This window comes from Bactrocera dorsalis, chromosome 1 (assembly GCF_023373825.1).
Source record: "Bactrocera dorsalis isolate Fly_Bdor chromosome 1, ASM2337382v1, whole genome shotgun sequence".
Lineage (NCBI taxonomy): Eukaryota > Metazoa > Arthropoda > Insecta > Diptera > Tephritidae > Bactrocera > Bactrocera dorsalis.
In genome coordinates this window covers 20,372,013-20,396,918 of record NC_064303.1, presented here as the reverse complement: position 1 = coordinate 20,396,918, position 24,906 = coordinate 20,372,013, and the positions used below count along the sequence as shown (strand labels likewise).

At 33.9% G+C, this 24,906-nt stretch overlaps 1 protein-coding gene and 1 long non-coding RNA gene across 3 annotated transcripts in view; one reads left to right on the top strand and one right to left on the bottom strand.

Moving 5' to 3' along the window:
• LOC125776582 (uncharacterized) overlaps positions 1 to 24,906 on the bottom strand; it is a 187,825-nt gene that overhangs the window by 124,314 nt on the left and 38,605 nt on the right. The window lies entirely within an intron of this gene.
• The window catches only part of LOC105224058 (cyclic AMP-dependent transcription factor ATF-4), a 30,617-nt gene that overhangs the window by 1,715 nt on the left and 3,996 nt on the right, over positions 1 to 24,906 (top strand). The window contains exons 2-3 of one of the 2 annotated variants that reach the window (XM_011202031.3): positions 1,752 to 2,030; positions 2,093 to 2,194. In XM_011202031.3, the coding sequence (XP_011200333.2) occupies positions 1,853 to 2,030; positions 2,093 to 2,194 (280 nt within the window). In that variant the 5' untranslated portion in view covers positions 1,752 to 1,852. Of the gene's footprint in view, positions 1 to 1,751; positions 2,031 to 2,092; positions 2,195 to 12,029; positions 14,146 to 24,906 lie in introns of those variants that run through there. The other variant, XM_019989502.3, reaches the window with a different exon arrangement.

Here is a 24,906-nt window from a genome sequence, read left to right as displayed (position 1 = left end):
CTTTTCCCTTTGGTCCGACCCCGTCAAACCGGACGTTTCTTTGGCCACCCGTTAGATGATGTCGACAACTACTTAGATAATCCTTACCATCCTAACAGGGATTAGATAACCGTTAAAACAACAACAACCACCCGGATTTTTATCCGGCCAAGGGCGAAAAAATGTTTGAACTTTTTCTTTATATTTCTATCATTTGATGTGAAACCGTCATGTAAATAATTTAAAAAATCATTTATGTTAATAGTGGAAAGTGTACTTTACCCTTATGACAACACATAATGCAGGAATTTCCTTCATGCATTGTAAACTCTGGAGTAATGCTTAGCTAAACAATGCCTACAAACTACTTCCATAGAACCAATTTGAAAGGAATCACAATCTTTTATGATCCTTTGAAAAACAAGCCTATAACTAGGTTTCAATTTCTTTATTCTTTTGCCAAAGGTAAAGGGATGCCCAATCTCTCATTGGAAGTAAGAGAGCAATTAAAAGACGTCAAAATTTGCTGACCTTTGAGAGAGTTTAGGAGGTTGACGTTCAGCAATTCGAAAAGAGGGATGGCCAGATTGAAATCCTACCAAAAATATTTGTTATATCGTTCAAGACCACTAATAAAAAATGTAAAACAATAAAAACTAAATGAATTTGTGCAATTTTAAAGTATTTGATGATGATAAGAAATCGCTCAATAGAAAATGATATTGTTTTTTTTATTGTTTTTGAGCTAACAAGTTTAAATCCTTTTATTGGGAATTAAAGGCAAAAGTCAGTTGTTTTAACATACAATAAAAAGATTTAAATAGTTTCTTTATATATTAAATGACATTAAACTGAATAAATTTTGTGTTTTTTCTATCCATTTCAAAATATGTATATTTGACATTAAATAAAGCAAAAAATATTTTTATTTTCACACGTTTCTAGTATTATTTCCGGATATTTTGACCCACTAAGTCGATGATCCAGTTTTTTGGCCTTGTTTTGATAAAATTCGATGTTTTCGAATACGGTTTTTCAAAAAGTTCCAGACTCCATTCTTTAGAAAATCCAATTTCTCACGCTGAAATTTTCGCGTTTTGTTTGTCGGCCGTAGATTCATGAATTTTCTTCGTCAACTTTCAGTTCTGCCCCCATTTTTTTTTATTTTCAAATCATATTTGAGGTGTTTGTCAGATCGATCAATTCTATCTAAAGAATCACGCTGAGTGAATGAGTTAAAATATGTGTGTCTATCTGTCCGTCCGTCCATTCGTGCAAACTGCAGCTTGAGTAAAAATTGGGATATCTTCATGAAACTTGGTATACGCGTTTCTTGGCAAAAAAGTAAGATATAATTGAAATTTGGATAAAATCCTTTGAAGGAAGTCTGTTTGGTAGCCTTCGTACACATAATAAAAGGTTTTCGAACTTTCGGGTGACTTTATCCCGCACACATCGGCCAATATGTGAGTTATCTTAATAAAATTGAGAGAGCGTGTTTTTCTAATAACGGTGAATCTTTGTGCTAAAAATGAATAAATTCGGGTGAAAACTTCCCCTAGCCTTATGTACGTAAAGAAATTACCCCACTCTAATCCTTGCAAGTTGCAAGGTTATGAAATGTTCGGCTACACCCGAACTTAGTCCTTCCTTACTTGTTTTACTTATTTTCTTAATCCATATAAATATATTTATACCCATTTAACAACCCTTCATATCTTCAAAATAATATTAATATAAAATATGTGCCTTTTTATAATTTTTTTTCATAGAGCCACCATGGCTTCCTTCACATCAACAACAGCGTTTTTAGGACAAGATTCCTCCAAATCAAAACTTTTTATCCCTTTAAATTTCATAACAAGTCGAGAATATGAAACCTGTTTCAAAAATGGCAACGGATACGGACATTTCAGCAATGGAGTCTCTAGCTCTGCCTGCAGAACTGTATTGGGACTGCAAAACAGAGCCGGAATCTCCCCTGTCCATGGAGCTATTTTCCATGAATGAGCCAGCTGGTTTTTGGCTACATGATGACGATTTTGAAAATGGTAAACCGTGAAAATTTTTCTATATTTTTAAAGTTTATTAACTATATATGTATTAATTATAGGCACAGTAATGGTCAGTGACGATGATTTTGACTTGAAACCCGGAATGGAGTTACTCAATGGTGATGACTTAGTTTTGGAATTTAGCGATTTGAAGGAGGAAGGTGGGTATATTAAATATTCTAAATTAATATTTCAGTTAGTATTTCTTTCGATCATTTTATCTTCTAAAACCGTGTGGTTAACAACCGTAACGGATACGCATTTTTATCCGGCCAAGAATGTGAACTATGCTTTTTTCGAATATATTTAAGGAATCAAGGTTTTTGGTATATAAGGTATATCTTGTAGTAGACATGAAATCTCTAATGTATATTTCTGTTTCATGGAAATTTATAAACAAAAATTAATAAATAAATTTTTATGTTAAGAGCACAAAATTACTCGGGAAATAGACAATATTAAAGAAAACTTCATGATACTGGAATGCCAAAAAACATACCCTAGTCTTACAGTAAATTTTCTCGGAGTGTCAAAGAACACAACAATTTGGATCTGAACGCTAAAAGATAAAAAATTAAATAATCTGTCAGCTTGGACGAGGCTGCATTGTGTGGTGCAATTGACATGAAAGAAGTGTAGTGGGAGCGATTAGCCCTTGTTTTCATTTAGTAATTATGTAACGAGGAACCCCCGCAATCCCAGGGGCATCGAATCAACCGAACATATATAGGTGCATCTAAATATACAAAATAGAAATTGACTATGAGCAAGAAGGACATGCTCCAAGATGTTATTGCAGAAAATGACAAAAAATTTTACCGGTAGTAACAGAAAATCTTCCCAATTCAAGTCTGCGTCGTTTACATGTCATAATTAGAGTAAATGGAAAGCATACAAAGTACTAAAACTTATTGTTCTTTTGTACATTTTCTTTTGACGGCAGAAATATGAAGTATTTTAAGTTTTCTGTTCATACCTATTATTGTTATAAGAATTTTGTTTTTGTTTTTGCATATACTTGAAGAGTATTAAATACCATTTTAAAAAACCATAAATGTTATTAAAACACAAACGGTGTAGGTTCCCAAAATGAAGACTTCTAAAGTGATCTTTAGGAGTTTATATACATTAGGAAAATATACAGGAAGCCCATCGAGAACTTTGGGATGTTCCAAAGCGGTCTATATAAGTTTACAAGTGCAAATTGTGAACTAGAGATTGTCTAACTGTAGCTATTATATAAAAATGAAATATTAAACAAATAGATAGAAATTTGATTGACAAACTTATGAATTGTCCGAAAAAACGATATATAACATCAACAATTGTATTAAAAGTGATTATAATTTGCAAAAAAATAACTAAATAAAAAATACGCAAAATGACGGAACATGCTGATAGAGCCATCATCAGAAAAAGCAAGGCTGATCCTTTTAAACCTTCCCGAGAGATTATGGCTGAAGTAAAAGAGGAATTTGGGTTTATTGTTTCCAGTATACTTGTACGAATGCGTCTCAATGATAGTCAGTTGTTTGGATGAATGAATCGAAAAAACCACTTCTGTCCAAAAGAAACATAAGAGCAAAGCTGTAATTTGCTAAATAACATTTTAGTACGACTAATTTTGTAAAAGGGTACTTAAAGCGATTAAGCAAAGGTGAACTGTATTGCATTCGATGGCAAACCATTTGTCCATCTCTCCAGGTGTCAGGCTTAGAACTACAGATACACCACCAAAACCGTTAACCACGCTGGTGGTAGCATTATGGTCTGAGCAGCGTTATGTTGAAACGGCGTTGTAATATTGGTGTGTGTGATGATAGAATGGACCAATTTTCATACTTCACCATTCTCAAAAATACTATGCAACCATTCGCGTTCGTATCGATGACTGTTAATTGAATTTTTATGCATGACAATTATCCAAAGCACGTAGTTAAAAATGTGAAGAATTCGTTCCGATGCAAAGCCCATTCAAAATATATGAAGCGATGTTAAGATGCAGATTGCTAAGAAAAAAATTAAAAATGATGAAAAACTTATTGGAGAGTTTGCCCAATTTTGAAAAATTGTGGACACACTACAAAGTGTTAAGGTTGAGAGTTTTAAAAGCAATATAACCTAAAATATTTCTAAAAAAATTTCTTAATTGCCGTAGAAACAGCCTACTGTGCTTTTTCTATGTCCAGGAACGCGTTATTGTAAATGTGAAAAGGGTATATAGTAAATCGTGTAGATAATTAAGAATAATACACTTAATTTTTCGTTCTTGAGCACCATGACAGTAACACTACTTACCGTGACTTTACCCACGAATTCCATACATGTTTAGTAAAATATCGAGTACACTCCTCATAAATATAATATTTCCCATAATTAGCGGATTGAATTCTATTTACATAAATATAATTCTAGAAAGTTTCATTAAAATTGCTGTTAATACATAAACTAATTTAGTTACGGTATTTATTATGTGCTACGCTTAAAGATATTATTTTACTGTTAATCATATCTTTATAGTAAATAGAAGGCCTATAATATTGTGTACATTAAACGTACAGTTATGTTCAAAATAATAGTGCAAGTGTTAAAACTAATAGCCCTATTATAGCAAAAACAATTCCACTTCAGAACAACTAAACTTTTTTCAACATTACGAACTTCAACTTTTTCAGTCGAAGTTTCTTTCGTGTTTAAAAACTAAAAAGTGAAGTACATAATTGAACAGCTGAAAATTTGAAACGAAAAATCATAACAATTGAAACCAGTTATTGGTCACGAAAGGGTGAATAGTTATTAAAATGGACATTCGTTTTGGTTTATATTAAGATGTCATAATTTATGTGCTGCGTATACGAAAAGGCATTCGTGATCACTCAAATTCATTTGAACTTCCTAACACCAAGTTAGCCAAACTATTATTGACAAACCCCCTTAAGGGTCAGTTTTCCATAGAACTTGATTTAGATTGTTCAAATCGTATGACAGCTATAATGTATGTCATAATGGTCCGATCTGAAAATTTATTCGGATCTTTTAGTATAGCCTTGGACAGTAATCCATGCCAAATTTCGTAAAGATATCTTGTCAAATAAAAATTCTTCATACAAGAACTTGATTGTGATTGGTCAGTTTGTATGACATCTGTACCCTGTAGTGGTCCGATATCGGCACTAACGACAAATGAACAGCGTCGTTGTGAGAAGAAGACGTTTGCAAAATATTACAGCGATATCTTAAAAACTGAGGGATTACTTCGCGTATACGTAAACAGACGAACACAGCTTCTCCCGCTGATCATTTACATAAACAGTACCTCACAAAAAATTCGGAAATAATATTTTCTTAATAAATGTTTCAACCATCCACATCATTTTGCAGCTGATGTTGTGGCGGCGATCAGAAAATCCGGGAAAACTTTAAAGTCGTGAGAAATCTTTAAGAAAAGTCTCGTACCTAAAACTTGCTTCCAAGAAGCAATTATCATGGATTGTGGTGCAATCTTTGTGAAGCGAACAAAACCATTAATATTTCCAATGGCAAATAGATTAAAAGCAGTTATACTATAAAATTGAATGAATGCTCTACCCGATGTTCTTTAAAAGTAAAATTGATTTAAGTTTATACATATACCATATACAAGTTTTTACTAATACTTTTGTGATATGAATTCACCGATTTGGTGCACTGTACATGTATAGTCTCCGACGTTTAATTCTGGGTGCTTAAGTCCTTCCGCGTACTTGTTAATTTTACAACTTTTGGAAGCGTTTAAAACATTGATTTGATTAACTATTATTGTTTTGCACATAGCTGTATGTATCATTAGAAAGTAGTAGCAATCAAGCTAGTATGAAATATTTATGAAATTATATACCTATACATACATTTTCGTGGCAAAGTCGTTTGCTAACGGGTTTCCCATTGCCATAAGTATAACTACTTCAATATTTATATGAAATTACAATTATTTCGTTATTCAAAATTTGTATTCTTAGTAAAAGTGGTTTATAACGAAATAGTAACAAATATTCATTCACCAGATGATGTCTGCTGTGTCAACAAACTGGTAATTTCACTTTTTGTTGAAAGAAAAGATTTAGAACGATCCGGATCCCATTTGCCAGTTAGTGAGTGAGTGAACAATTGGTGAACGATCACTTGAATTAAGTGTGTTCACTCAACGATCGTTCAAACACTCACTCATATCAGAAAATTAACCAGAGAGAATAGGAACTTCCAAGTTGAAATTGATTGTGTGTTCTGTGTGAAGCTCGTCAGAGAGAGGCTCAATCACAAGTATTATTATAATTAATAATTTTTTTTTTGTTGTAAGCTAGTTTACCAAATAGTAAGAATAGCAAAATAGCTAGACACACTGTTCTTAAGCCAAACGGAGCATATTCCGTTAAGGGAAACCGTAGCAACGAAACTAGATTTGTCAATTTCTAAATGACGTGCTTCAGGCTAGCAAATTATCTACTTTTACTATAGGTAATCTATTTTTATTCTATTTTTTTTTTTTTTTATCAAAAAGTGACTTCTTTTTGTCTCCCAAGTTCGGCGTAAACGTTAGTTATCTCGCTTTTCGTTGCTCACATTGCCTCTATATAATTGAGCAAACCACTTGACAATACTTAATTCACCCATGGCGAACAAAACGGTTCCGGCACGCCGAATGATACAGAGTCTATGTAGATAGACCACACACTTTGTTGATAACTCGTCAGAAGCTACGGCAGCTCGGGAGGTTTTATCGCATTCACCATATAGCCCGGACATAGCGCCAAGTGATTACCACCTGTTCCTGTCCGTGGCTAACGTCCTTGTTGGTGTAAAGTTGAACTCAAAAGAGGCTTGTGAAAAGTGGCTGTCCGAGTTCTTCGCAAATAAGGAGGGGTGCTTCTACGAGGGGGGTATTATGAAGTTGCCGTCTAGATGGAAACAGATTATCAAACGAAACGGCGCATATTTGAACTAAATCCGATCACTGTAACACTTTTTATAAAGCATTGAATAAAGAGCAAAAAAGCGGAGGGAGATATTTCAAAACCTAATATATTTATTAGTTACAAAAATAATTTGTAAAATGTGTGTAGGTGAGAAAGTTCAGCGAACTAAATCAAAAACTTGGTATAGGTTTCGGAACGCTAACATATTGTGCGAGAGAGATAGCTTCATGTTTTACATTTCTGACAAACCCGTGCGGATGACGCCAAGGAAAGGTGCAAGTGCACTTCATTTGGCAATCAAGCTTCAACATGTTTGTTTAAATCGATTGAAAAAAATAGGTTTTATTTTTCAAAAATGTGCATAATAAGTGTCAAAGAGACTTTCAATTTTAAAAATATGGCAGGTGTGTGTTTTATATTTTTTGGAACTGTGGTATGTAGGACATCGTCTGTAAAACGGCTCTATTAAACTAATCACTAATCTTTGCAAAAATTCAGGAAGGGAATTCGTGGCATGTGTATTGCAAGAAGGAAGCTAAAAGTCGACGTTTATGATTAAATACATATGTTAGTAAGGCATGCCATACGAGTACTGTAAGTTTTCTGACTGCGTATATCATTGCCCAGCACGGTAAACCTTTTAATGAGATTGAAGTTTTGAAAGAAGTATGGCTAGAAAGTTCACTTTTTATGATTTTGAAAATAAAGATATTCCTCTGATTAGAAGCACAATAAAAGACAGAATCCTTTAATATATAGTAAGTTAAAACGACCAACAAAAATTCAAAAAAAAAAAAAAAAAAAATATCAAGTCTAAACCTTATATGTAACTAAATCGGCTCGTTTATCGATTTTTACTAGATATTGTGTTTCATGACGTCAAAAAAGAATGGATTGCGTTAACATTGGTTTCAAGGACTAATAAGGGTACAGATATTTATACGGCTGGTAAAGAATCGCTTGCTGAGAAAGAAATTGATTTAGGCAAATTTATTTCCATAAGGGCTGATGGTGCCGCAAGTATGGTGGTACGTTTCAAACATATCGCATCCTGCTGAAAGTAATAAAGTACCAGCCTGATATAAAAACTTACCAAGTAACATGATCGATCGACCTTTAATGAATAGTATTACCATAATTCCATCTAGTTATATTTTTTTTTTTTTTTCCGATTATATCAATTAAGTAGCCTAAATTATTCGGAACGTCAAAGCTATAATATTATTATACCCTGAACAGGGTATATTAAGTTTTCTACGAAGTTTGTAACATTCAGAAGGAAACGTCGGAGACCCTATAAAATATATACATATATAAATGATCAGTATGTTGAGCTGAGTCGATTTGGCTATGTCAGTTTGTCTGTCTGTATATTGTACATATATACTAACAAGTCCGTCAGTTTTTAAGATCTCGTTTTGAAATTTTGCAAACGTCATTTTCTCTTCACGAAGCTGCTCATTTATCGGAACATCCGCTATCGGACCACTATAACATATAAATGCCATATATACTGAACGATTGGAATCAAGTTCTTGTATGGAAAAAAAATTGGCACAGGTTATTCTCTACGATAATAATTTAATCTCCGAAGAAATTGTTCAGATCGGCTCATTATAGCATATAGCTGCCATATAAACCGAACGATCGGAATCAAGGACTTGTATGGAAAACTTTCGCATTTGACGTGGTATCTTTACAAAAATTGACATGGATTACAGCCTTGTTTCATAAAAATGGCACGTACATATGTATATTACTAAAGTTTCGCCAGCCCTGATCTATGGCTTCAATTATTATGGAGAAAGCACCACAATGCACATGGAAATGTTACTAATTTTTCATTCCGTATTCTATTTGTCTCTTCGTCCTGATAATTTCGGAAAATAAATCAATAGGAGTATCATTATCAGGATAGGTATAAAATTTAGGAAACGTTTAGCTCAGTCTGAATTGTGCATTTGTCTTTGTATTTTAATTTTAAAAGCAATACATTCCTTTTTGCAGACCAAAATATCTGGCCACACTCATTAATATACACAGTTGTGAGCATAAAATTTATACATACTTGCATGTACATACTTGTATTTATGTCTGTATTTCAATCGAAATTTAGTTATGAAAAATAACAAACGGAATTTAGTTCGGAAACCATTCGAAATCGGGCTGGTATGACCAGTTCGACTTCAAAATTTTTTCCGTTTTTTTTTTTTACTTATTTTCATAGAGCTGAACTGTCTGATTGGTTTTTCTGCTGTTATATCAGCATCTCGACCACATTAACATACCTATGTATGTATGTCGTCAGAGCACTGCCTTAAAGCATATAGCAACAGAGTAATTTAATTTCAGATAAATAGTCATGTTTTTGTATTATTTGTTTTAAATATATTTAATTATAAATTTGCTCTTACGTGCTGACTTCGGTATGGAATATTTTTGAATTTTCTTTTGTTTCATTTTCTCACGTCATAAAGTGACAATCGCCGCTAATTATATTCGCTTCGCAAAAACTACATTGATTTACTCAATAATTTTTTTTTTAGGAAAGAGCGGTTACGTTTAAATTATTATTCCTGTATGTAATACGTAGTATGTATGTACATATGTACATATGTATGGTATGAGTCAAATCAAAATGATAATAATAACAAGTACTTACATTGTAAGTCAAACGTTATGTTGTAAAATAATTATAACATAATTACATTCAACCTTGGAGCTATTTTTCAGAGTATTCTGAATTTGTAATCGAAAATCAAACGAAGTATAATATTGAAATTTAATACGTTAGATGACGTCGACGACAACACAAGTGACCCTTACCATCCTAACGGGGATTAGATAACCGTTAAAACAACAAAAACATTAAAATTTTATACTGAAGCGTAAGAGCTCTATGCACTACTCAAATATTTAAAATTTAGTTTAATTTCCATACAATATATACGAGGTCGGTACGATATAAGCTTAGCCTACAGAGCACAGCCAAAAATTTTCGAAAAATTCCAATATTTTCTCAACACAGGCTTCTTTGCACTCGATACACTTGACCCAGCGATATTACAACTTCTACAGCCCATATGAAAAATACGATTTTTGGTGGTCTTCAAAGTAGGCCTCAATGGAACCACGCGTTTTTTTTTTCAAGTTTGCAAAGTCAACTAGAATGAAATAAAGGTGAGTGGGACTGCAGTTCGTGGCCGAATTCGATAAATGTGACCGTGGGGTCGGTCAAGATGTTAGCCGGCGCGTTATCATAGTGGAAGGCCACTTTTTTCGTTTTCAAAGGTGGTAGTGTATTCCAGCGGTTCTCTACGTAGACGATGTAGTTGTGATAGGCCGATAGAACGCTTTCGCCTTTTTCTGGAGTAGGTGCGCCCAATGAGGAATACTGGTTTTGGTTCTAACTAGTTTATTTTGTTGACGATCTCAAAGCAACGCAAACTATGCTCCAACAGCGTCAACCACTGCGTGGACGTGGTTTACTGATTGCGCTTGTAGAGAAAGCAAAGGTGGCACGATCGCAGCGATAGCTTTTTGACGTGTACTTAATATTTTATATATTTTCGCGTATTTTCATTTAGAGACTTTCGACGTTATCCTCCGTGGTAGCCGGTTTTTGCAACACCTGATTCCCAAAAACCGACGGCGACCACTTTGAAATTCGTTCAACTTATTGTTGATCGTCGTTTTTGTAGAAGAAGAGCAACCAATCGGTCTTTGCTTTCACTGCGCGGTCTCTCTTTGAAAAAAAAAATAAAACCAGCTCGATATTGCACGATTCCACATGTTTACAAAACAAAACAACCAGAGTTGTATTCGGCTGAAATTTTGACAATAAAAACTGCTCTTATGATAGTGACACTATTAGGCGGTGAGGCTAAGTACCTATCGGACTGCACTCGTGTTTTTTTCTAATTGCTTCTAACTCTTTTTAAGAAATCGAAAAAATCGACTTAAGCTGAAAATATAGGGTGGGCCATATGAAAATTTTAAATTTCGAAGATAAGGTGTAAAAGATTGAGTATAGCGTTTGCTGTATGGCACGTAGCGCCGTCATTCTGGAACCAAATGTTGTCCAAGTCTTCTTCTTCAATTAGCTTGAAGAAAAAATTCGGTTAACACTGCGCGATCGCTCACCATTGATGGTTATGGTTCCTTCTTCATTTTCGAAGAAAAATGGGCCGATGATTCCACCAGACCAAAATCCGCACCATACAGTGATTCGTGCTGGGTGCATTGGCTTCTCGACGATTACGTACGGGTTTTCTGTGCCAATGCGAACTGTAGAATATTGAATAGCGAGCCATTTCATAAATTTTAGACTTTTTACTGAATATCTGGCACTCCGAATGGTATTTGACGTTTCCAATTTCGAAATACAGATAATTCAAATTTAAAACGTTAGATGGCCCACCCTTTAGAAGAAATTTTACTTTGAAAAAAAAAAAATCAAAAATAGTCCAAATACAGCTGTCGAGTGATCTTTGGCTGCAATGTGAATCCCTGATTTTAAATGTAAATATGTTAAATCTGCTATACATCCATATATATTTTTTGCATCTATTCACACACACACACACACTTCCGAAAAGACAAGGGAAAATAAATCGGCGTTTTAAGCAGTATCAATGAAGCACGTACAACAGCACAGCACACATGCTATACACAATATAGAAACATACATACGTTTTTATTGACGTTGATAATAATGCAAATGTTATCAATAAACAGGCTGCGTTGTGCTGGTTAGACCACTGGTCGAAAAGGAAAATCTCGGCGAACTCAAAAACTCGTACTAATTGAGTTGAACATGTTATGAACAAGCACACATATACATCTAAATATACACCGACACACATCCATATACATACATACATATGTATGCAGACAGACATATGCATATGTACTTGGGAGTCTATATACGCACACTTACAATTGTATATTGGTGTGATTCGACGTTGCGCTCGGAGACGTTTTCAACACGACTTGGAGCTCTTTCAATTCAAATTCAAAAGAATTGATTTAACAATCGCACAGTTCAACGCATACAATCGTTGGGACAACAACACGCTTTAAAGTGACAGCAGCAGCATTAAACTTTTTGCAAATTCCACAACTGCGTTTTGTCGTCTAGCTTCTTCGCTTACAGTTTCAAATTTTGTGAATTTATTCAAAAGTTTTTGAAATTTGCGCGCACATACGTCTCTACCAAAGCAGGCAAGCGCGTCGGCCTATCGGACATTTGGAGACGGCGGGTCCAGTATTTTTCCGAGCTACATACATACATATATAGAAAGTGTTTTCGTACGCTCGCAACCAAATCAATAACTCAGCTCACTTGAATTTGTGCATTCTAAATTGGAAATTGAAACTTCAATTAATATTGATTGTGATGTGCGAATTAATCAAACAATTGCAAGTGTTTGTAATATGCGCTGATGCTCGTACACGCCATTTATATGAGCGTAGAAAATAGAAGCTGTTGTGAAAAACAATAAACCACCAGCAAAACAACAAAACAAAACAAAAAAACGAGTTAACTAACCTGTGTGAATGTACTCGCAAAATATAGAAGCGTAGGTAGACTGTAAAAAATTATATATGTATGTACATTTGTATGTATGCATAGTATGTACATATAACTTTATTGGCATTGGCAAAGCCAAAACGGAAGTAAAACTGAGTGAAAATCTAAAACGTAAATAAAGTGTTTTGAATACGCGCAGTATTCGGCGTGTTTGTGCTGGCGCAACACGTGGCATGCATTAAAAATTCCGTACACTTGGACATTGTGCCAAGCAGTTGTGTAGTTGTAGACGAAGTGTCGTTTTTTGTAGTACTCCAATAGTAGTACCTATCTATCACCAACATAGACAATCACTAATTTAATTATCGCATTGCGAGCTCAACCGTGAGCATGATACCGCACTGTGGATATCGTTATACATGGAACCGTGAGATTGTGTTCAACTCGCAAAAATTGGTGAAGCGGCGTTAAGTGCATCCACCACTAGCAAAAGTACGCACAACAGGCTACCAAAGCAGCAGCGGCAACAGGAGCAACAGCAGCAGCAGCGGCGTGGCATAGCCTAATTAGCAAAATTTCAAAAAAATAATCTAGAGTATCTAACGGTTTCGGTAACGCGTACAAAAGTCACAACATAACGGGTTTACATATAAAACCCATGCCATTTCTTACCGTGTAATTACACTCTATATATTTTACCAATAATTGCCATGAACTTTTTATATAATAAAAAATAAGCAAGAACAATTAAATAATAAGTTAAGAAATTAATAATAATTTAATTAAACGAGTTTGAGCTTATAACCGCAACTTTGATACAAGAAGTAGACGCTCAAATAGCAAACAATTTAATTAAAAGCGTGCTCTCTTGCAAAAAAAAGAAAAATATACATATAAATAATAAAAAAACAAACACGGTCGACTACTGGTCGAGTCTGTTGTCAACTTAAACCTGTTAAACGCAACCAGAGCTAGAAAATTCCATCAACCAACCAAATAACCTAAAGCAAAAACATAAAAATTAAAAAATATATATATACATATTTATACAAAAGCAATATTTTTAGCGCAAAACTCAAAATTCGCTGTGATTTTTTTTATTAATCTAATTCGCAATACTCGTTCGTCGTTCGTCGCTCGTTTTTTGTTTGTAGACTCGCTACATTTACAATATAATAAGTTGTCTTGTTTTTTTTTACAAAGCGCGAAATTCAGTATCTGATAAGAAGCGTAAATAATATTCAAATTTTGTTCAGCATTAGTAGTTAACTGTTTATTCATATAATATTGTTAAATTTAAATTTTTTATTAACAACTACTAATACTTTTGTTATCGTAATAAGTACTTACTAACTCAAACTAATCCATTAAGGCATCTTCATCTCCACGAAATTTATCAAGAATATTTTTTTATTGAATTTGATATCATTTCCAATAATAATCTCGTAACAAAATCGCGCGGCTCTCGTTGGATTTTGTTAAGTTCGCGCCTCGTTTATTGCGCGTGGTCTGGCTTGTTTTTCTTTTTTTTCACATTTCGCATTCGAATCGACTTAATACCTTGTTATTGTTGCCTGCTGCGTTGCTGCCATCATGAACGTTACCTACATGACACCTCACACGTATGGTTAGTATAAATATGACCGCTGTGCATATGTGCATATTTGTGTTTTACACACGTTTTTATGCATGTGTGTGAAGAAATCACATATGCATATGTGTAATATGCATTTTTGTATACATACATATATACATATATGTGTGTGTATCGTAACCGAATGCCAATGCCCCTTTTATATAAGTGATAATATAGTTTAAGCTTAATACCGCTCATTTGCGACACATCAAGTCTTATTTTGAATAAATTTATTTACATGAATATACAATTTATATGCATATATATTTATAATTGATATACATATGTTTATTTATTTGCACTAAAAACATTCATAATTCTCCAACAGAGCACCTGTTGTAAGTTACAATTAAATTTCCAATTTTTTATTCCTTTTTTTTAATTAAAACTTTTTTTTAAATATTTAAAAAATTTTTCTTTTAATTTTTTTTTTTTAATTTTTTTTTAATTTTTTTTAATTTTTTAAATTTTTTTTAATTTAAACATTTTTTTTTTAATTTTTTTTTTTAATTTCTTTTAATTTTAATAATTTTTTTATTTTTTTTTTTAAATTTTTTAATAATTTTTAATTATTAATAAATATAAATTTTTTTTAATTTTTTTTAATTTTTTTTTTTTTTTTTTAATTTTTAATTTTTTTTAATTCTTTTTAAATTTAAAAATTTTTAATTTTTTAATTATTTTTAAATTTTAATTTTTTTTTTAAATTTTTAATTATTAATAAATATTTTTAATTTTTTTTTAAATTTTTTGTTAATATTTTTTTATTACTTTTTGTCCCGTCAATGCTCGTGCAAAACAAAACTCGCTCATATGCATTTCTATAAAAAGCCTCCTCATTGACTTCATTAAACTCAACTTCCTGAAAAATCCAAAGATAAAAGCCAAATATACACAACGTTCATTTGTTTGCAGACGTTCAGATTTTTTATAACTCAAAAATTTGCATTTGGGTCGCATAAAAATGCTGTTGTTTTTATCTTTCACTCTTTTTATAATCAACTGCTTGTGAATATTAGGGTGTGTCACGGTATGGATAAACGCCCAAAAACTTTGCAGCGTGACTCTTATACCATATGTAGTTTGAGGATAACACTACACGCCATAACGACAACCAAAGCCTTAGTTTGTAAATGAATAAATTGAGCAGAACTGTAATCCTGTTTTAAAATGGGCGTAGCTGGTTTGAATATACTATGTGCTAAGTTTTATTTTAAGCTGCGTTTCAACGTCTGTTTTGCGTAGTTGCCACGCCCATTTGATAATGCTATACTAAATATACTTGTTTGTGACAGAATTATTTTTTTTTTATATGTACATAGCCATATGCATTTATTATTATCGCTTTATTGAGGGGCGCGGTGGACCCTCATTCTCATTACGCGGAACGAAAAGAAAGAGTGGTGTTAAATAAAGCTTTGTGCTTGAAACATTTTTAAACTTAATTTTTTCCAGTAGAACCTTTTTGATGAGAGGGGGGAGGGTATCGTTTCGTAAAAATTCTTAAATTATTGCGGCAACTTAATTTAGCACTGGCTTTTCATGGCTGAAATGCACTTACAGCTTTTGCTACATCACGTAGAATTTATTTTTATATTATCATAAAAAATCCCTTGAACATCATGTATGTAAACCTACGAACCACTTATGTATTACCTTCACCCTTTTTATATATTTTAGTGATTTTTAATGGTGGCTTGAGCGTATGTTAGACGGCACTGGCGGTCAGCAGCTAACACCTGATGCACCGTGTGGACTTAGTGCGGAAACATCTTCAAATCTCGTACCAAAATTTGCTGTAAACACCGTCGACTGATACCCGTTTGCTTGGCACGGCGTCTGGTCGATGTCGACGGCGCTTCCATGACATCCTCGGGAACAGCATAATTAGAATAGTTCGAATATATGCTTAACGCTATTGAATACCCTGGCTGAAATGTTCCGCCGCTTTATAAATAGAACAGTTGGAGGAATTTATTTAAATATTCAACATTTACTTGCTTTAGAAGAAGATACATCCAGCATAATCGGTAAAATTATTAGCGATAATTTACTTTTTGGATCCATTTCTCTTCAAAACATGTTTTGGTTTTCACCTCTTACATCTGCAATGTCGTTTTTTCAGCGATTATTATTTTGAGATATAAGAAGAGGATAAGTTTTTTGGGCCAGATCAATAAGTTTTGACGGTACTTAGTCTTCTTTATTTAAATAAAGATTTTTTCGCAATTTCTCTTTCCAAATGTTCCAATAAAGAAAAAATACCACAACTTGTGTGATCCATTTTTCGTCGCCAGTCACCATCCGCTTCAAACTTTAAAATAGCGCGAATTTCAGCGTTAGTGAACTCCATGTTTACACGTCTATAACTGTTGACCGCAATACCCAAACTAGTCATGCATAGCGTCGGTTTGTACGTTATGTCAAGACCTTTTACAGATGTATAGTATTGCCAGATACGAACTCTGTTGTGGTTTATACATAGCCGTGAAATTCAAAAGACAAAAGGCGGAAGGGAGATATTTGACAACCTAATATTAGTTTAATTTAAATTTTATTTAATATCTTAGTTAGCAATTTTACAATAATTGACAATTTGTCACAAACGGATTTTCTTTTGATTTACAAACTGAGATTTGTCATTCATAATTAAAGTGTACTTTAGAATAATTAAGAAATGTGCTTGCCCTAATAGCCTCATATCATATTAATTTTTTAATTGTAACTGTTAGGCCACAAGTCAGGTGCTATGAATTCATGGAGGTAACAAATGATTGAAAACTACTTTCCACTCAGAGTTAGTCAGTCTATAAATATCCAGAGCTTTACACTACGACGATCAAGCTGCAAAGTGAGCGTAATGTGCCATTACTAAAACTGCTTCCTCTTCCTTCTCGGTAAGGTCGCATTCACCCATCTTTTTCCTATAGCTTAGATTACCTTTTCAAATTTCAAACAAAACTAAATTGACCTTGAGCTCGTGAGAATGGAAAAAAAAATATATTTTAACATTGAACTGTTGTCTGCTTGTTTGTTAGCGTTCGCTTTTACTATTTATAGACAGTGTAATCAAACAGCCCAAATTAAATCGTGGACTGGTTAGTTAGTAGAATGTCCGTGGCTTCAGATTTTATTGCTGATATTCTACTGATGCTAACAACAAATTGTAGGCATGTCACATATGTATGTATTATGTGATTATTAGTAGGAAAGCGAGCGATTGATTTTCGGTTTCGTTTCTCAGTTTTTACAAATAAAATTTCTATAAAATCTTTCATTGACATTTTCATTACCGCCTTGTCAGGGGTATATTGTTGCCACCGCAATGCTGGGTTAATGTTTTGTTAAAAACACACACTTTTTAATGAGTTAGCATCAGACATCTTAAGCTTTTGTCTGAAAGGTTTCTTTATTACCAGTGTTGAATACCTTTTAGGGACTTATAATATGGATTTTGAGATCACTTCAAATCTGCAAGGCGATTTTGCTTGCCTGCCGAAATGATCTTGTAGTTGGCTTTTATTTGAAAAGCGTTAGGGAGTAGCGTATCGAACACATTTTACGAGCTGTTCAAAGCGGCTGGGTGTTCTTAAAACGTTCCTGCCTCTTTTCATGTCAGAAATATTTTAGTTCCCCTTTGGTTTCGAGCTGCTTCCATGCCTTACAATTTCTATAAAAAATATATTTTAATATCGGTCTTAAGTTTTTAGAACCAATGAAAATTTTTTCGTGTTTTCATTTCGGAGAGTGTTTTGGCATTAGACCATTCACAATGGTAAAGTTTGTCTAATATCTGTTAAAAATTTCGAGTATTTATTTGCCACTATTTTCATATCGTAAAGTTTCATCTCACTGATTTCCATCGAAAGAACTCTTTTTTTAAGGAACAATATTAACCCTTTTGACATCTAACTTTTTTTAATTTCAAGAGCATCTTGTTATGTCAATATAGGGTGGGTCATATAACGTTTTAAATTTGAATTATCAATATTTCGACATTCAGTAAAAAGTCTAAAATTTACGAAATGGGTCGCTATTCACTATTCTACAGTTCGCTGATTGGGCAGAAGATCGTTTGGCCGAGGATGGTCAATTTTACCGATAAATCATCTTTTCGGACGAGGCTCATTTCCACCTCAATGGTTACGTTAACAAGCAGAATTGTCACATTTGGAGCACAGAGAACCCGCACGTAATCGTCAAGAAGCCAATGCTCCCAGCACGAATCACTGTATGGTGCGAATTTTAGTCTGGTGGAATCATCGGCCCATTTTTCTTCGAAAATGAAGAAGGAACCGTAACCATCAATGGTGAGCAATATCGCGCAATGTTAACCGAATTTTTCTTCAAGCAAATTGAAGAGGAAGACTTGGACAACATTTGGTTCCAGCAGGACGGCGCTACGTGCCATACAGCAAACGCTACACTCAATCTTTTACGCCCTATCTTCGAAATTTAAAATTTTATATGGCCCACCCTATACAAATTATTCCTTCCGTTCTAATAGTCGGTATGAACAGAAGTGCTTTATTATTGACTCCCGCACTCATTAATGTAAATTAAGTGGAATGTTTTATTCATTATGCTATAAATGCTAATATTTTATAAGTCAAAATACGTATATATATATATTTTTGAACTAAATACTAAAGTAGTGTGGGCGTTGAAGATAACATTGATATCTTTTTTGTTATATTCCATATGAATATACTATACATTAGAGTGGGTTAATTTAAAGGGAGCCAAAAAAAAGGAAAAATCGCGTAAACGGGAAATGGTGTACTACTCATTCACTTTTGCTTAAGAGACTATGGGCCTAAAAGTGGTTTCGAGCCAGCGATTCTAAGACAAATTATAAATTCTGTGTTGCTCATACGACATGGTACTGTACTGTACACTCGTAAAAGCTCTATAACTGAATTAATGAGCCTTGGTTCAGATCTATAACTTTAACTGTATAAAAAATCAGTTAGAACGGAAAGTTTTGTACTAGCATATCCTTTTTTTTTTAAGGTTTACAGATTTACTCATTTAATGCCAAATATTAATAAAAAATCTCTTGTTATATGTGTGTGTGCATAAGAAAATAAATCTTATTAGGCACGATTTAGGGCAAAAACGGAAAGTACAGCAGGGTTTTGCTAAAAAAAAAAAAAATAATCAACTTAAGAAATTTGCGAACACCCTAATGTGTGTGCATGTACATACATTGTAAGCAAGTTGTTTTGCCTAACACCTGACCTCAAACACTTAAAAGTAATTTATTAGTCCTTCACCAATGGGATATACATTTTTTACTGCTCGATTTTAGATCTAACTTTATCAAACGAAGGTGTTGAATGCCCTAGCAGCTAATCGTTGCCCACCACAGACTCAAAAGTTCTATGCCTGTATAATTAAATACGTATGCATGTGTGAATATGTGCATTTATTCGTTTGTTTATAACACAGGTGTTCCATAAGGCGTACAGCTCAAAGGCGGGGGATTAGCACTGATTTCAGCTGGTCACACCGTCATAGCGCCGCTACGCGCAACAATGAATTATATACACGTGCATATGTACATACATATGTATGTAGCCGCATAGACTTGTTTGTATGTATGTTATGTGAAAATGTTGTTTATTGGTAGGTGCAGCAGTGCACCATTCATATTGTCTGTTGCCAATGCAATTGTTTGTGTAATTATATGCAAAGCGCTTTTAAAATTATTATTTTAATTTTTGTTGTTGCTTTTTACACACTGCTAACGGGTATGGTAATTTTGGAATGTTGACGGCTACACTCTCACAACTGTTGTTATTATTTTGCAACTTAGTTGTTTACAAATATGCGTTATTTTTTCAATCCAGTTTTCGTTATTGAAATTCACTAATTAACAAATTATTACGTACAGTGTGTCAAATAAGTTTGTCGCTGTTGAAATAGTGCACTATTATATTTTTATTTCTTATTCTCTTTTTGATGTTAATACAAACCATATGTAAAGGTACGCCAAGCCTCAATGATCTGTGGACTATGTTAGGTGCGCAACCAAGTTATCTCTTTTTTTAATGAAAATGTAATTTATTGTAAGGAAATGGTTACAAATGAACTATTCGAAGTATTGCCCATCACTAGACACACACTAGACTTTTTCCAACCTTTCTGGCAAAACTGTAATGCCATGACGGTAAAACTGTTCATCTTGTGATGCTATCCAAGAATTAAGCCATTTTTGGATATCGTCCTTGTGGTCAGTCTTGGTATAGTTCTTTTTCAATGCTGAAAATAAAGGGTGATTTTTTAAGAGCTTGATAACTTTTTAAAAAAAAAAACGCATAAAATTTGCAAATCTCATCGGTTCTTTATTTGAAACGTTAGATTGGTTCATGACATTTACTTTTTGAAGATAATTTCATTTAAATGTTGACCGCGGCTGCGTCTTAGGTGGTCCATTCGGAAAGTCCAATTTTGGGCAACTTTTTCGAGCATTTCGGCCGGAATAGCCCGAATTTCTTCGGAAATGTTGTCTTCCAAAGCTGGAATAGTTGCTGGCTTATTTCTGTAGACTTTAGACTTGACGTAGCCCCACAAAAAATAGTCTAAAGGCGTTAAATCGCATGATCTTGGTGGCCAACTTACGGGTCCATTTCTTGAGATGAATTGTTGTCCGAAGTTTTCCCTCAAAATGGCCATAGAATCGCGAGCTGTGTGGCATGTAGCGCCATCTTGTTGAAACCACATGTCAACCAAGTTCAGTTCTTCCATTTTTGGCAACAAAAAGTTTGTTAGCATCGAACGATAGCGATCGCCATTCACCGTAACGTTGCGTCCAACAGCATCTTTGAAAAAATACGGTCCAATGATTCCACCAGCGTACAAACCACACCAAACAGTGCATTTTTCGGGATGCATGGGCAGTTCTTGAACGGCTTCTGGTTGCTCTTCACCCCAAATGCGGCAATTTTGCTTATTTACGTAGCCATTCAACCAGAAATGAGCCTCATCGCTGAACAAAATTTGTCGATAAACACATTTCGAACCGAACACTGATTTTGGTAATAAAATTCAATGATTTGCAAGCGTTGCTCGTTAGTAAGTCTATTCATGATGAAATGTCAAAGCATACTGAGCATCTTTCTCTTTGACACCATGTCTGAAATCCCACGTGATCTGTCAAATACTAATGCATGAAAATCCTAACCTCAAAAATCATCCGTTATAATTGTAAATTAGTATTATTACGACTTCTTTCTTTTCAGTCAGAATTTTCCAATAAAAAAGATTATTTTCTAAAGCAATTATTATGTTGCATATTCATTTAAATATATTATTTATTTATAAGTAAATTATATTATAAGTAAAATTATAGTAGTGTAGGATTATGTGTATCTGTGAATGTGAATGTGAATTACACACACATATGTATTTATTTGTTTATATTTTAATTCACAAATCGGCACGTTTAAAAATGTTTTGAATAATTTATTATTATTTATATCCGAGGCTGTCAAAATATTGGGTTGTAAAATATCTCCCTTCCGCCTTTTTGTTTTTTGAATTTCGCGGCTATGTATAAAGCGCTACAAAGCTCGTATCTGGCAATACTATACATCTTTGAAGGGTCTTGACATAACCTACAAAACGAGGCTATGCATGTTTAGTTTGGATATTGCATCCAACAGTTATAGGCGTGTAAACATGGAGTATACTAACGGCGAAATTCGCGCCGACAAAAAATGGATCACAGATGACAATATCAAGCGAAAACGGTTGTGCTCGAAGGCCGGTGAATCCTCCCAAACAGTGACCAAGATGGCATTGACAACCATTAAGGTTTTGCTGTGTGTTTGGTGGGATTGGAAAGGAATAATCCACTATGAGCTGCTCCCATATGCCCAGACGCTTAATTTTACCATCTACTGCGAACAACTGGGCCGTTTGATGCAGTCGATCAACCAGAAGCGTCCAGACTTGGCCAACAGGAAGGGTGTAGTGTTCCACCAGGACAACGCCAGACCACACACTTCGTTGATAACTCGTCAGAAGCTACGCGAGCTCGGTTTAGTTTCACTCAAAAGAGACTTGTGAAAAGTGGCTGTCCGAGTTTATCGCAAATAAGGAGGAGGGCTTCTACGAGGGGGGTATTATGAAGTCGCCGTCTAGATGGAAGCAGATTATCGAACGAAACGGCACATATTTGAACTAAAGGGTGATCACTTTAAGACTTTTGATAACTTTTTTTTAAAAAAAACGCATATACATTTGCAAAATCTCATCGGTTCTTTATTTGAACAGATAGATTGGTTCATGACATTTACTTTTTGAAGATGACTCCATCTGGCAACGCTGTAACTTTTAACCGCTGACAAATCGGCTGCGTCTAGGCGTCCATTCGGAAGACAATTTTGGGCAACTTTTTCGAACAAGTACACTCCGGAATAGCCCGAAGTTCTTCGGAAATGTGTCTTCCAAAGCTGGAATAGTTCTGGCTTATTTCTGTAGACTTTAGACTTGACGTAGCTCCCACAAAAAAATAAAGGCGTTAAATCGCATGATCTCCAGTTTACGAACACAACTTAAGTCTTTATACGCAAAATTTGTGAACACCGGTAATCTCAGTAATGCAGTCATGCATCCAGACAACGCACAAGACGTCATCTGATGAAAATATCGAAGCTGTACGAGCCAGTATTGAGGAGACTCCATCGACATCGAGTTATCGCCGCTCTCAGGAATTAGACATCTCTCGCACCACTCTCCGACGCATAATTCATAACAGCATTTGAAAAGATGTTTCCATATAAATTCACCAATGGCACAAACCACACTAAACCCAGTGATTATCCGCGCGCCTTAATTTTGGCAAATGGGCATCGAAATGGCTGGTTATCGAAAATGGTGATGTTGACGTAGCCATTCAGATCACCAGATTTGACGCCATCGCTGAACAAAATTTGTCGATTTGAAAAAAAAATTGTCGAAGACTGATTTTGGTAACTGAAAGCCAATGATTCGACTGCAACAGCCGCCATATCATCGAAAGTCTATTCATGTATGAAATGTCGAAAAAAGAGTGCATCTTTCTCTTGTCACCAAGCTGAAAGGTCCCATTTACGTGATCTTCAAAATTAAATATTAGCTCAAACAAATCACCCGTTGGACCAAAATAAATTATTTTTGAAATGAACAAAAAACATTGTTTTCTTTTGTTCTTTTTTTTTAGAAACAAATGGGTCAACTTTAAATGGCCTACCCTGTATTTCAGTTATCCATTTGTGAACTGAAACGGAAATACTCTCCAGTTTATTTTGTCTGACACAGACAACAGACATAGACAATCATATTTTTTGAAAACAGCTCTTTCTACTGTAATCTTTCCGCATATGAAGGATGTTTCATTCAAAATTCAATACCCACACCCTGTACGATTTCGTTAAGAAAGACGTTTCTAAAATTTTCAAACTCGTCTTTCACGGTCTAAAATTTCACACAGAAAAGGGATGAAAAAAAATAAAATTATGCACACGTCTTCTTCTTCTCAGTAATCAACTCATTTGTTGGCACCGCCGTTAGCATATATGTAGCTGCCATGCAGACTAAACGATCAAGATAATGCCGTTGTGTGGAAAAGTTCTTTATTTAACGAGAAATTTCACTAAATTTACGTTAGACTATTGGTCAAAGAAACGCTACATTCTATGCAAATTGTGCAGATCAGATCACTAAAATATACTTATACACTGGTGGCAGTAAAAATAGTGACGTACGCGTTGCATTATTGCAAAGCCCAAAAAACTTTAAAGTGACGATTTTTTTAGAGATAGAGGATTGAGTAAATTATTTAAAAAAAATAATCATTCATACGTTTTTTTCAGAGAAATTGATTAATAATTTAATTCTCAGAATATCAAAGCCAAAATAGTAGTTGATTAAATTTGCATTTTTCTTTCTGCGACAGACCACTCAATTGTCTTTGATCGGATATAGTTGACATGCATGATGCAAATTTTGGGGTATACTGGTTTTGCTGGCTGCTATATTTTTGAATATTATGTATATATAATACATACGATTCAAGGCAGAAGAAAAATACTGGACAATAAAAAAACGTTAATTTAAATTTTTAATGGTTACAAACGATGGGCTTAAATTATTAAAAAAAGGGTTGTCGATATTGCCAGATAAAACACTTTTCAAACAGTTTGTCATTTCCTATTGCCAATCTAAATCCACTTTAAATTCATAACGCAAAAGTGAGGTTAGGCTACTAACATCACCTTGTTATGATTCATAAAAAATGAATTTTACAAAAATTCGCATTTAGTTCAATTAGAAGCGAATGCAAATAGTAAACAGTGTTGGCAATATATTGTCACTTTATAAGGACAGGTTATGGAAACGCGCCTGAAGTAGTAATTTTTTACTAACATATTCAATAATATACATATTTTCATTTAAGTCTCTATATGTACATAGGTTCGTTTGTTTGTAGATAAATTAAATGCATTGATACTTTTATACTTATGTATATACATATATATGAATATAAGTATATGTATGTAGGAGGGTAACGTGCGCAAAACTGGACCGAGGTCAATATAAATAGTTGAAATACATAAAATCAAGAATCAAGTAATATTTTATCATATAATTTTTTCTAAACTAACATGTTTATACTCTAATATGCTGTTATGCACACACTAAAGTACACATACATCTAAATTAATATATATTTACATTTGTATGTATATACATACATATGTATAA